Raw genomic sequence first — 12,799 nt, 5'->3', positions numbered from 1 at the left:
TTCTTCAAGAACTTTTGTTCCGTTTTTGATGTCTTGCTCCATTTCCTTTAGATAACTCATGTAAATCTTGTGGGAAATCCATTTCCCCCTGTATTATGAAGGCAGAATTTATGATTTCAAAGAGAATCATATATATGTCTGAAAGGTTCGGAACTGCAGGATATAAGGAATTCTTTAGGTAGGAGGCAGAAGAATTAAAGCATGTATTTAAGCTCCAAAGTAACAGACCCATGAACCAGCATCTCCATTATGATATTTTGATCAAAAGCTTCCAGGCCCAATAAGTCACCCTCACAAGAGAAACCAGGAGGCCACAGAGAAGCATGATGGTATAAAGCAAAATCATATACATGCTTCCCCTCTACGGTAAAAAGATTACCCACTGGCCTCAAGTCCTTGCTCAGCACTCCTTAGTCTACACATGGGTCAGCTCTGCTACCTGCAGCTACTGCTTCAACTTTGGCTGTAACTGTCTCTGGCTCCAATGGAGAAGGGATCTTCAAGCTGTCTTCTCTCCTCTTATAGAGTTTTTGACATCATCAAGCATCACCTGAATGACCAGAGCCGATTGGTTCTTGAGTTGGCCCTTCCCCTTAGGACCCTGGGAGGTTCACATCCATGTAGGTTAGGTTAACACCCAGTAGGGCATGGCTCTGGAGTCAACACCTCTCCTCAGCCAGCCCCATGAATCGTCCCAAAGAGGCGGATCTAAACCCACCTGGTCTAAAAGCCTCTGCTGTCCCAGACAAGTAAACTAGGCCCTCCCCGGAGTTAGCCCTACCTTGGGCCCCACCAAGGTTCCACACCTAACAGGGCTCTGGGCCTGGGGCCCAGAACCCAGCAAGGCTCAATGAGATAAACTGAGTCATTCAAAGAAAACAAAGGCCATTCTGCTTACACCCCCCTTTAATTCAATTGCTTTCAATTGTTATATATTTACTCTCTTCTTCTTTAAGGCAGATAGATCTCTACATCAACAGTATTTTATTATATTCTTTGCTGTTGCATTTGGTTTACTTATTTCTTGAGATTTTGTTCCTGAGTTAAGACTTTTCCAGGGCCAGGCTCTATTCTTGCTGTGCGTTTGGCTGAAATGGTTAGTCCTGCTTTGTCTTACCCTGAGTCACCAGGGTCTCTTCACTGACTTCTAGTTCTGAGAATTTACCCCTAGATCTTTGTGGTTCAGAAAACTGGATCTTTAGGGCCTTCTATGGCACCTGAACTCAAAGTGTTAGGGTCCTTGAAGCCCCTGGACCCCTGGGATGTCCCAGCCTGAATGTTGTTATACCACCCTCATTATTGCCATTCCTCAAGACATCTTGGGTCCCCATTGTGGGTTTTTTTTTTAACCAGCCTATAGCTTTCTCAGGGACGTCCTCTGTCTTTACTGACTACGTACAGAATTTGACAGAGTATATAGCCTGTCAGTGGTTATTTTGGGAAGTTGAATTTTCAGTTGTTAGGCAGAATGATCAGAGAGGAAGTAGAACCTGAGTTGAGTCTTGAAGGAAAGAAAGTACTTCACAGATACACACACACACACACACACACACACACCCTCATGAGCAACCCTCTATACAATGTTTAATAGGTTTATACTTTTATTCATATTAAATTTCCAAGAATTTCTTTAAATACAACATAAGACTAAATACAATGTAAGAATATCTGTTAGATAAAATGGAATCACGACCAACCACAGACCCTTTAAAGAAGAGCTATACAACTACATGTATTCTAATTAGATAAAGTGATATATGAGTCACAGTTTGTACTTGTTAGTCATACTTTTAAACATTTTTGACAATATTGATAATAGTGCCTTCAAATTTTTTGGGAGACAACTGAGTGATTTTAGGGTTGGCTGTACTTTTACCCTAAGCCAGTGAGGATAGTCTAAGGGGTGACTGAGTATCTCAGCCTTTGTAATATAAAGGCTTCCCATTCATGGGCACATTTCAAGGTTTTAATTTCTGAATTAGAAAAATAAGCTTTCTGATACTATTTGTGATCAGAAATTGGGAAAAAAGCTTGGAAAGCATTGAATCTTTTACTAACCTACCATTGTTTGCTGCTGCTTTTTTTGATCAAGTAGCTAGTATGTAAAAACCTCTTGCTCCCTTTGGGGAGCAAGTTTGTCTTCCTTTTTTAATATTGTAGGTTATCTCTACTGAACATTTCACACTAACATGAAAATTAGTAAACTGTTCATTCAAACAGTAAGTTGTATGACTTGAGTCAAAGGTATTCAAATTAGATTGTAAATTTCTTGAGGGAAGACCACGATTTCTGTTTCTTTTGTATTCACCCAAAGTACATAAGAGTATGTAGTGCAAACAGTAGATGAGCAGTAAACATTGAATGAAGGAAGTCGAAAACATACTGAATTTTCCAATGATTAGCAATAAACCAGGAAATAGCATAATTTCTGTCCTTCTGTTTATTTTTCTTTTTAGTACATAATGTGCTATCCTTTCCTCCTTCCCACCTGCCCACAGTGGCTTTATCTTTCTGGTAGAATATGTGCTATTGTACAGCAATGAAAAGCAGTAATGAGGAAATAAATGAAAAATAATTTGGAAAATAGAGTGCTTAGTTAATTAAACCAATATTTATTGAGTTTCAACTACTATAATGTGGTAGTAAATACTTCAGAAATGCTTAAGCAGAAAAGTTCTGGTTGGAATAAATACTGTGTGATTCAAAAGTTATAATACTGAAGAAGATACTATGAACAGTGTCCTTTAGGTATTATATTGGTTTGCTAGGCTCTTTGCTTATGCCCTTGACCCTTTATGGTATGTTTTTCTTTTGTTTCTAGTTTCAGTTCATTAGGAGACAATCCTGGAGTTGAACAAAAGACTTCATTGTCTGATTCCAGGAAAAATAAGAAGATTTCTCTTCTTCATTCAAGCAAAGAAAAGCTGAGAAGGTGAATTTATATGTAGTTATTTGTACCACTGTCCCCTTTGTAGTGAAAACTTAAATTTATGGTGTTCATAATTCAATTGATAGTACTGTAAAAAGAAAAAGTCAATGTAAAAACTAGTCATTATGGTTACTGAATAGAGGCCTGACATCTGATGGACTAAAGCATGTTCAATCAGTGGCATCTTTTAAGGACCAGAAATACTGAGTTTCCAAGGAAATCTGTTTGCTGATTTGTGAGATTGTAAAGGAATTGTAACTGCCTTTTCCATCTTCTTCCCTTCCTTCCCCACCACGGAATTGCAGAGGAAACAACCAGACTTAGTTAACCCTATCTTGCCACAAAATAAAATTGCCCATTCCCAAAGTGGCAAGATGAAATTGATGGGCATTGATGGATTGATAAAATTATAATTCTGACCTCCTAGAAATATTCTTGGTAAAAAAAAAATCTTGTGTATACTTGTAGATGTCAAGTCAGGGCAAGGAGTATTTTTTAAGTTTTTAATATATGCCAGGCATTGTGCTAAGGATATAAAAAAAGGCTTTTTTGCCTTAAGTACCTACTCTTGAGCACACAATTTAATGGGGGACGCAGCATGTAAATAATTATTTACAAAAAAGATATGTACGAGGTAAATTGGAGATAATCACATAAGGCAGGCACTAAGATTAAAGGGGGGAGGGTGTGTGTCAGGAAAGGCTTCTGGTAGAAAATGAGATTATATCTGGGCCATGAAGTCAGAGATGAGGTACGTAACATGTTCATTACTAAAATCTCACATTAATACCAACATTTAATTTATTACTGGCCGTTTTATTGGGTTTTTTGAGTCAGTGGGTCTATAGAATTTATGGCAGAGATAGATAAAGCAAGAATAAAAGGATTGGACTATATTAACAAAGTAATATTTTTCAAAGTTCCATTCATATCAGAATAGAGTGAGGTTAACATCCCAAGCTGTAGTCGTTCAAAGAAGATGTACTAGAAGAATCATGAGCATCCAGCTTCCCATCCCAAGTGATCTGAATTCCAAAGCATTATTTATTTCTGGAAATTTGTACCTGCCCAAGAAGGACCCAGTGAACTGATTTGAATCTAAACAGCCTCCTAGGATTTTTCTCTGTTGGAAATGAATTGGAAACAGACACACTCTTCTTCAGTCTTGGTCTGATTTTGGTCAGAATCAGGCTGACATTTATGATTTGAAGGATAGACATCCATTTATGCTTTTTTTCTGCACTGTTTTTTTGTTACACATTTTTTCTAAACACAAGAAGGAAGACTTTTTTTTCTTGATAGAAGTCTTGGTGCATATTTATTAGTGGTGACCTTTCTTATAAGATCAACCATCACCACCTTCCAAAAGAGTTTCAATAACCCTCCTCATTCTTACTAAGATCTGATTGCAGGGAGTACTTTTTCTTTGTTCAATTTGATCTTGCATTTCATTGATCAGCATGCACCACTCAAGCACCTACCTTGCTATGAGCTGGGGAGACATGTAGAAGGAATAAAAATTTCTCCTCTGAAGATGCATAGATTCCTTTACAACTTCCACTAGATTCTTACCAGTTTAGCCTACTTTCTATTAGAAATCAGGCCAGTAGGCTCCCATAGTTTGCATGATTTGCTCTAAAAGAACCAGCCTTCTTGTTTTCTGCATATTAAAAAATAATGTGTAAATTAGATGTAATACAAAGGACTAATTGGTAAGTTCTTGGGTCTCCTGCATCCATTCAGGAATTTATGTGGAGATAGAGTGTAATGGGAAGATTGTTGGACTTGGAATCGGAACTGAATTTCAGTCCTGCTTTGAGGCATAATTGTATGACCTTGAGCAATTCTCTTAACCTCTCTGAACCTCAGTTTTCTTATCTATAAGATGGGCATAATAATAGTTGCATTACCTGCTTCACAGAGTTGTTGTGAGGAAAGCACTTTTAACCTGAAAAGTCCTGTATAAATGTAAGGTATTCATACTGCTATTATTATTTGCCATTCATGCTTCTGTCTGTTCATCCACCTTGAAGGAGAAGAATTCTTTCAGCTTCTGTAGAGTGACATGGTGGGAAGTGTCTTCTCCCTGACTACCTGAACATAATACTGCCATGTTGCAGTCCTTTCCCCTAAATTCAGACTCTGCTGCATGACCCCGTGAGGCAGCGGCAGGGATGCAGCATGGGTCATACTGTAACCAGCACCGGTTACACAAGGATGCAGCACTGGGTCATATTGTAATCCCCAATGTTTAATCCTTGAAACAGCCAGCTTTCTGTACTCCTTTTGAAGTAACACAGGAAAGATATACTTGAAGTGACCATAAAAGCTGTTGGCTCCCAGTGAAGTGCTGATTCTATCCTGATGCACCTGTATTAGAAGGAGTATTGACTCCCCTAGGTGCAGAAGGTTGGGTTATTTGTGTAGAATGGAGTGGAAGGTTAGGTTTGTTCCTAATGGACAGTATTTTTGAGCAGAGAACGAATCAAGGATTGCTGTGAGCAGCTGCGAACTCTCTTGCCGTACATAAAGGGGAGGAAGAATGATGCTGCTTCAATTCTCGAGGCAACCGTTGATTACGTGAAGTGTATCCGAGAGAGAATCCCTCCAAATATCATGATTCAGGTACTTTCTGAGTTCTGTGCATTCTGCTTATACCAGACCTTCAGGGATTCATGATTTTATTTGTAGTCCTTCTGCCACTAGAAATCACAGCCACAACAGGGTCTCCATGACTTACTGTTGTAGTTAAAGCAAAACAATGAACAAAATAGAAAACTGAATTTCCTAGTGATGAGCCTTGTGGGGATGAACTTCCAAGCTTTAGTTCTCCTAGCCCTCTGATAATAAGTACATAAGATGGGCAGCCAGAACCATACTTAAAACTTTCCCAGAATAGCTGGACCTACCAGAGAACCAAGAGTCACTTCTACATCACAGTGAGAAATCAAAAGAAGACTTTAGTGGAAACAATACCATTTATAGAGAGGCTAAAAAATAAAATCACCAAAAAATCTGTTTAGCTATCTGGAAATTTGTATTTACCCTTGCTTTTTTTTTTTAGATTACAAAGGTGCTTCAAAGCAACAGAAGATTTTGCAAGAAGCAACAGGTAGCCAGCCAGCCCTTTCTTCCAAGTACTGTCAGGACACAAAGGTAGGAAATGAGCCTTGAGTTCCTATGAAATTCAGGCGTTTACCATTAACTTCCAACTCTTGGCATAGGCAAAGTAGCGAGCTACTATGTTGGGGAACTTGTGGCCTCAAGACCACACATGGCCCTCTTAGGTCCTCAGGCACAGCCCTTTGACTGAATCCAAACTTGGTACCGTATCTCTTTTCAACATAGTATCTTTGATTGAATTCAAACTTGGATTCAGTCACAGGGCTGCACTTGAAGACCTAGAGGACCACGTGCAGCCTTGAGGCCTCAGGTTCCCCACCCCTGTGTTAAGCCTTCCCACAGTTTGATGATTTATTAAGAAAAGGGACTTTTTTTCTTTTGTTAATAGATGGGGAATTTTTGTTATTTTGGTCCTTGCAATGTGTATTTATGTGAAATAATAAAGGCATGCAACAATTTTAGATCAACACAGTATCCCTTAGTATTCCTTTTATTGTAACCCAAAACATTAAAAATGGGACCCTAAAAGCAGTTTGAAATATGGCAATCTAATGTCCTTTCAGATGACACTGCATTACGAACATTGTGAACGCCATGATGAATTGAGTTAGGTCAAGTCTTTGGGTCACGTTCAACTCCTTTCCAGCTGGGAGGAATTTCTAGGCAGAAACATTCGAGGAATACTTATTAGCGTATGAAGTGGCGCAGCAAGGGTTTGCTTAGATGTGTAAATTTATTGGAATATACAAGTAAGACTAAATTGCCTTGTACTTTAAAAGCAGTCAGTAGAGGTTTAAGTTGAGTTGAACAACAACCTGAAGAATTCTGAGAGTCGAGTCCCAAGTCCTTGTGACAATGCAAATTTCACTTTTACTGCTTTCATGATAAAACTAACTATAGAGTTTAATAAAGATATTTTTCTTAAATAAAAAAGTATTTAAGGTTTCTTCCCTTTTCCTCCCCCTTTTACTTTTAAGGGAAAGTAATGTGGTGACAAGTGTGCCATCACCTGTGAAAGAGATCAGACTCCTGGCTAATAAGTGCTTGAATGTATACTCTCTTCCTGCTTCAGAGTGCCCATTGGATGAAGCCCTGAAAGGTGATGGTCGATGTCTCTTCAAGTTCTTGCAAATAGTTTGTACTAGAGTGTATGTAACTAGATATACAACTTAGCTTGTTTTTATATGTATGTCCTGGGAATTACTGATTTTAAAATTACAGTTTGGTTTTTTTTTGTCTGTTTGAAGGAATTAATGGAAAAGCATTCATTAAGCACTTATTATGTGTCAGATACTATGTTGACCCTTAGGAATACAGACAAAAGAGATATGGTACCTGCCTTCTCTGTAGATTATATTCTAAAAAGTAAAGACTACATATATAAGAAATGGTGGCTACAAAAGATGTGCTGTGGTCTGAGAAATGTGGAAATGATGAGTGGCACCATAAGGAAATTAATTGATATACTCTTTTCAAAAATAATGATGGTCTTTAACTTAACTTTGACTTTACTTAACTCTAGTTTCCCAAAGCAAGAGGTAGAAAGTATGTGTGTTTGCAGGGGATGGGGAGGAGTTGAGGTAGGAGAAGGGGGTATCTGCATAGGACATGACTATAAAGCATAGTCAGTTGGACTGGGGATGGTTAGATATGGTTGGTATACTTTTACCAATTAGAACAATATAACCCTGGGGTGGGAGCTAGAGATCAGAGTCCTCTGGCATTTAAATGGTCTGTTTTAAGAAACAGTGGTTAAGCTGGTCATGAAACCCAGAGTGCTTATTTTGATGGAAGATAATGACTGTATTTATTATTCGTAGAGTATCTGAGGATTTGGAAGGAACGTTCAAGTTAGGGGGAGGCAACATACAAACAGCTATCAAATAAGATCTATGCAGGTTAAATTGGAGATAATAAAGGGAAGGCACTAACATTAAAGTGTTTCAATAATAGCCTGGCACAAATATGAAGAATTAACTAGAAAAGGGAGAAACTAGAAACAGGGAAATCATCTAGAAAGATCTATTGCAGGATAACAAAATTCAGTTTCAGAAAAGGAATTAAAGGAAACATTTTTCTGTCTTATTCTGTTGGGGTAAAATTTATGCCCTTATGTCACCAGGCTTATCAAACATTTTCCTGAGTGTCTATTAGCCTAAGCCAATCTTGGCTAAATTTCTGAAGAAGTTTCCTTAGGGAGAAATCACTGTCAATAGCCTTTTATAAAGCATTCCATGACACAGAGCACATTCACAAACCAGCTTTGCTTTTACCTACTTTCCTAAGTCTGCTTGCTGGCTAATATAGAAAATCCTACCACTCCCCAACACATACCTTCCTCTCCAGTCAAATGATTTTTATCTTCACTGTTCTTATGTAAACCACATAATGTTTCTTTTTTGCTTTTGCTCATACTGTTTTCCCACATGGAATACCTCCATTTCTCTAATTTTCTAAATTTCATCAGTCCTTCAAGACCCATTTCAAGGACCACCTTCGTCACAAAACCTTCACTAATGTTTCTGCCACACTGATGCATCTTCTTCCTAACTCTCCATAGTCTTCCAGTTCTGTACCATATATGTTGATTCTTGATTATATTCTAAATATCACACTTATTTGCATACTATCATATCTTCTCTAATCAGGTCAGTTTTATCTTCCCAAAATTATGCCCCCTTCTAACCTCTTTCTAAGACATAGTAATAGTTTTTCATGTTTGTATGTCTTCTACTACACAAGATTTTAAGTTCTTGTAGAGTAGGGACTGTTTCATATATTTAGTATCTCCCTTAATGCTTAGCATAATACTATGTGCAAAAATCGTAAGATTTTAGCATTGAAAGAACTTTAGAGGTCTTCTAGCCTGACCCCTTCATTTTGCTGAGGCTCAGAGAGGCTAAATAATTTGTTCAAGGTTATACAAGTAACAAGTAACAGAAGGAAAATTCAAACCAAAGCCTTCTGATACCATGAATCTTTATGTCATTTCATATAGATGCTTGATAAATATTTGTTAAATAGTAATATACATGTAACATGTGCTCTGGGGTTCGGTCTCACAATCTATACTTGTACTTGTGTATTGGGTCTCCAGAACGTCACTCAATACATTTCCCTTCAGGGTTCTAGGGGTAATCATGCCGTGTTAAAGCTTTCTCTAATTCTCTTGCTTGTGACTCCCCATCTAGCGTGTTTCTTTAGTATCAGTCACCAGTCAGTAGCTCCTCGTTGTCACTTAACCAGTTAACATCAGTTAGTTTTTTCAAAGGAATATTTACAGAAAAGATATAGCAGGAACCAAAGTACCAAAACCTCTCTGACTGGGAACCCTTTCTCCTCCTCTACTACGTTGGCCCCTGGGAAGAATAGACTCAAAGTGGTGACTACCAGGTATTCTCTCCACCAAGTTCAGTTCTGGATATGGCATGGCTGATAAACATGTCAGCCCCTTGCCACAGGATCAATTCACTGCTGAGCTGAGTCAAACAGGCCATTCCTCAGAACTGGCTCCTCACTAGATTTGTCTGCTGCAACTAATAGCATACTCTGCAGTGGACTCTGCTGACTAGACCAGTGGTGGCTCCTCTGACCTTTTGAAGCTTACAAGGTCATAACATTTCATCCTCACTACTCATTTGCCTGGGATCAGGGAAGAATAAATACTGCAGAGAGAGAAATAGGGGTGGCAATACATATCTATGATTATGTGGCTAGGTGGGGAGAAGAGGCAGTTAGCTGCAGCAGTTTATTGCCATCATTACTACTACCTCTCTCCAATCCAAAGACTTTCGATATTTTTTCTTCCTCCTCACGGGAAAGCCTTCAAGGAAGAGAGAGTTTGTCCATTCAAGCCTTTCGTGTGCACAATCAGTTCTGCCCCAGCAGCTAATCAGAAGGTTTTCTGTAACTGCACAATAAGCCACTAGGAAACAGTATGCATGCACATACTCTGAATCCAGGGAAAGTTGCATCGATAATGCATTTTTGGAAATAGGCCCAGCATGCCTCCATGCAAGTTGATAGTGGGCAGATAGTGTATTTGCTTGGAGGACTATGCCCTCATTGTCCAGTCCCTGTATTATATTCTTTGCCCCATTTAAAAATTCGCCATTTGCTCTTTCTGCCATCTTGCAGCACTGCCACCATGGTGTACACGAATGTCTCAGCAGATGTTCTCAAAAGCATCAACAATGCAGAAAAGCAAGGAAAACTCCAGGTTCTCATTAGGCCGTGCTCTAAAGTAATTGTCCAGTTCTTAACTGTGATGATGAAGCATGGTTATATTGGCGAATTTGAGATCATTGATAATCACAGAGCAGGAAAAATTGTCTTGAACCTGATGGGCAGACTAAACAAGTATGGGGTAATCAGCCTCAGATTTGATGTTCAATTGAAAGATCTGGAAAAGTGGCAGAATAATCTGCTACCATCCCATCAGTTTCGGTTTATTGTGCTTACAACCTCAGCTGGCATCATGGACCATGAGGAAGCAAGATGAAAACACACAGGAGGAAAAATCCTGGGATTCTTTTTCTAAGGGTGTAAAACATACATACAAATAAAATGCTCCAATGGAAGAAAAAAGTTGCCATTCTTGGTAAATCAGCCAAGGATATATTTTAAACACGTTGTCCGTATCCCAAATCCAGATTAGTTCTCTGGTGTCCCATGGAGACATAAACATTTTTTTTTCACTCCCCCTGGACCATATAGGAAAGAGTCTCAAAACGGCCAATATGGCATAGTTCTTACATAATCCTACTTGTATAGGTAATAGTCACAATGACAAGTATATACAGAGTTGTACAGATTCAATAAAGAATATTTTACGGTATTTATCAGTAGCTTACTTAGTACAAAATCAAAGCTTGTCTTGGAATAGGAAATGGCCTTCCATAACCCAAAGGCAATAAAACAAGAAAAAGGCAAAGAAAATCTAGCTTATTATCCCAGGGAAAAAAACTTATATCCTATAGAGATTCCTAGAATATGTGGGATTCCACCTATGGGGTTTAGGGATGTAGGGCTGACTGCACTTTATGCTCAGGTAATAAACCAAACCAATTTGGCTTGGTGTTTGTGTAGCATGCTCAGTCAGGGACTAAGGTCTACAGCAAATTGGCACTTGTCCAGGAGGAATTAGGACACTATTCGTCTTTCATCAAGTCCTCATATTACCCCTCCTCTGGATCCACGCTCGCAGACTGAGTTTAATTCTGCAAAATTCTTGGTTTCTACAACGTAGGGCACTCCCCAAAACGTTCTCCAGAGAACCTTGAAATACGTAGAGAATCTATCTTGAGGTCAAGAGAGGTTCAGATAAATTTACCCCAGAGACAGAGGGCACTCAGAATTTCCCCAGTGTATCCTAGCCATTTCATGGGATATCCAAATGGAATTCCAAACTTATCTAACAGTAGGACAAACACGGTTAGGTAAGTCCCAAACATGTATGGGGCTCCCAAAAGGGATTAAGTACTTGGCTCTGGTTATTCAGGGTTTCTAGGCCAGAAGTCAAACCATAGCCTGTGAACCTGCAGTTTACAAGTACCTCATAAGAAGGCAAACAGTCTCAGTCTATTTAAAAGAAAAAGTATTTATGAGCTATGCACCGGCATTTTAGTGATATAAAATCCATAATTCTCATATTATCTGCAATACTAATCCTAGGTACGGTAATACGACACATATTGGTACATAAAACATTCAAATAAGCAAAAATTATAGCAAAGAGACTGGTCTGACTTGTAAGGAAGCATGCCAGAAAACTGACTCACAAATATAATCTAAAACAAGAGAGGGGAAAAAAAAATACTAGTTTTTTGACAGCAGACTGATATTGCACATGCTCTTAGTAATGAGGCCTCGCTGGCCAGTTATCCCATTATATATAGATATCTGTACTTGCACAAAATCTAAAGTAACAACAATTCTTCAAAATTGCTTTCCATAGATAAAGGTTTAAGCCTGAGGTATTCAGAGAGTTGACAGTACTCAGTACTGACAAATGTTCTAGAATAATCTCCCAAAGGAAATGTTAGAACAGACCAGACAAAACTCTTACAGATCTCAGTTATATCTTTTTTCTTCCTTAAACAATCAAAATCCAAAAAGCCAAATTATTAGTAAAAGGAAGAACTTAGGAAAAAAAATATTTGTTTCCACATAATGTATTGAAAAAGCAATTTAATTTCTTCCTGAGCATCTACTAAGTACCCAGCATCTTTCTATGGGGGATACAGAAGTCACCTCCACCTTAAATCAGGGAGGTTAGCCAGCTGTAAGGGAACAAACCTTAGATAACTGGAGAGTAATACATGATAGTACATCTTAAGGTTCAAGGTTATGATAGTAATTATAATAATGAGTGCAGAAAAGACAGCCCAATGTGAGTAGGAATTGTCCTAAAATGTTTCATGGAGGAAATTGATGCTTAGATTCAACAAAACAGGGCTTAAAGAATTGTTATGATTTCAAGAGCCAGAGAAAAAAGGATGGCAAAAAGTCCACCTTGACTAGAAATGGGTTGTAGGGAAGGAAAAAAGAGGAATTAAGACTAGCTGTAGCAGTGTTTGCAGAAGTTGTGTGTTGAGAAATGGTAGAGTGGTTGAAGATAGGGTTGAAAAGTTTGGCATGAAAGGGAAGTTATGAATGGCCCTTTGTTCACCCATGAGGCCCTCTTTCTTTTGATCAAGGGATTATAAGATCATAAATCTAGACAGAAGAAACCTCAGAATCATGTAG

The 12,799-nt window shown here is 38.5% G+C and overlaps 1 protein-coding gene across 1 annotated transcript in view; it reads left to right on the top strand.

The window, feature by feature from the left end:
- Positions 1-12,799, top strand: part of SOHLH2 (spermatogenesis and oogenesis specific basic helix-loop-helix 2) — a 65,537-nt gene that overhangs the window by 35,921 nt on the left and 16,817 nt on the right. The window contains exons 6-9 of the mRNA XM_036744008.1: positions 2,822-2,932; positions 5,407-5,554; positions 5,994-6,085; positions 7,030-7,157. Of these exons, the coding sequence (XP_036599903.1) occupies positions 2,822-2,932; positions 5,407-5,554; positions 5,994-6,085; positions 7,030-7,157 (479 nt within the window). The remainder of the gene's footprint in view (positions 1-2,821; positions 2,933-5,406; positions 5,555-5,993; positions 6,086-7,029; positions 7,158-12,799) is intronic.

Source organism: Trichosurus vulpecula, chromosome 2 (assembly GCF_011100635.1).
Source record: "Trichosurus vulpecula isolate mTriVul1 chromosome 2, mTriVul1.pri, whole genome shotgun sequence".
NCBI lineage: Eukaryota > Metazoa > Chordata > Mammalia > Diprotodontia > Phalangeridae > Trichosurus > Trichosurus vulpecula.
This window is presented reverse-complemented; position numbering and strand designations above follow the sequence as displayed.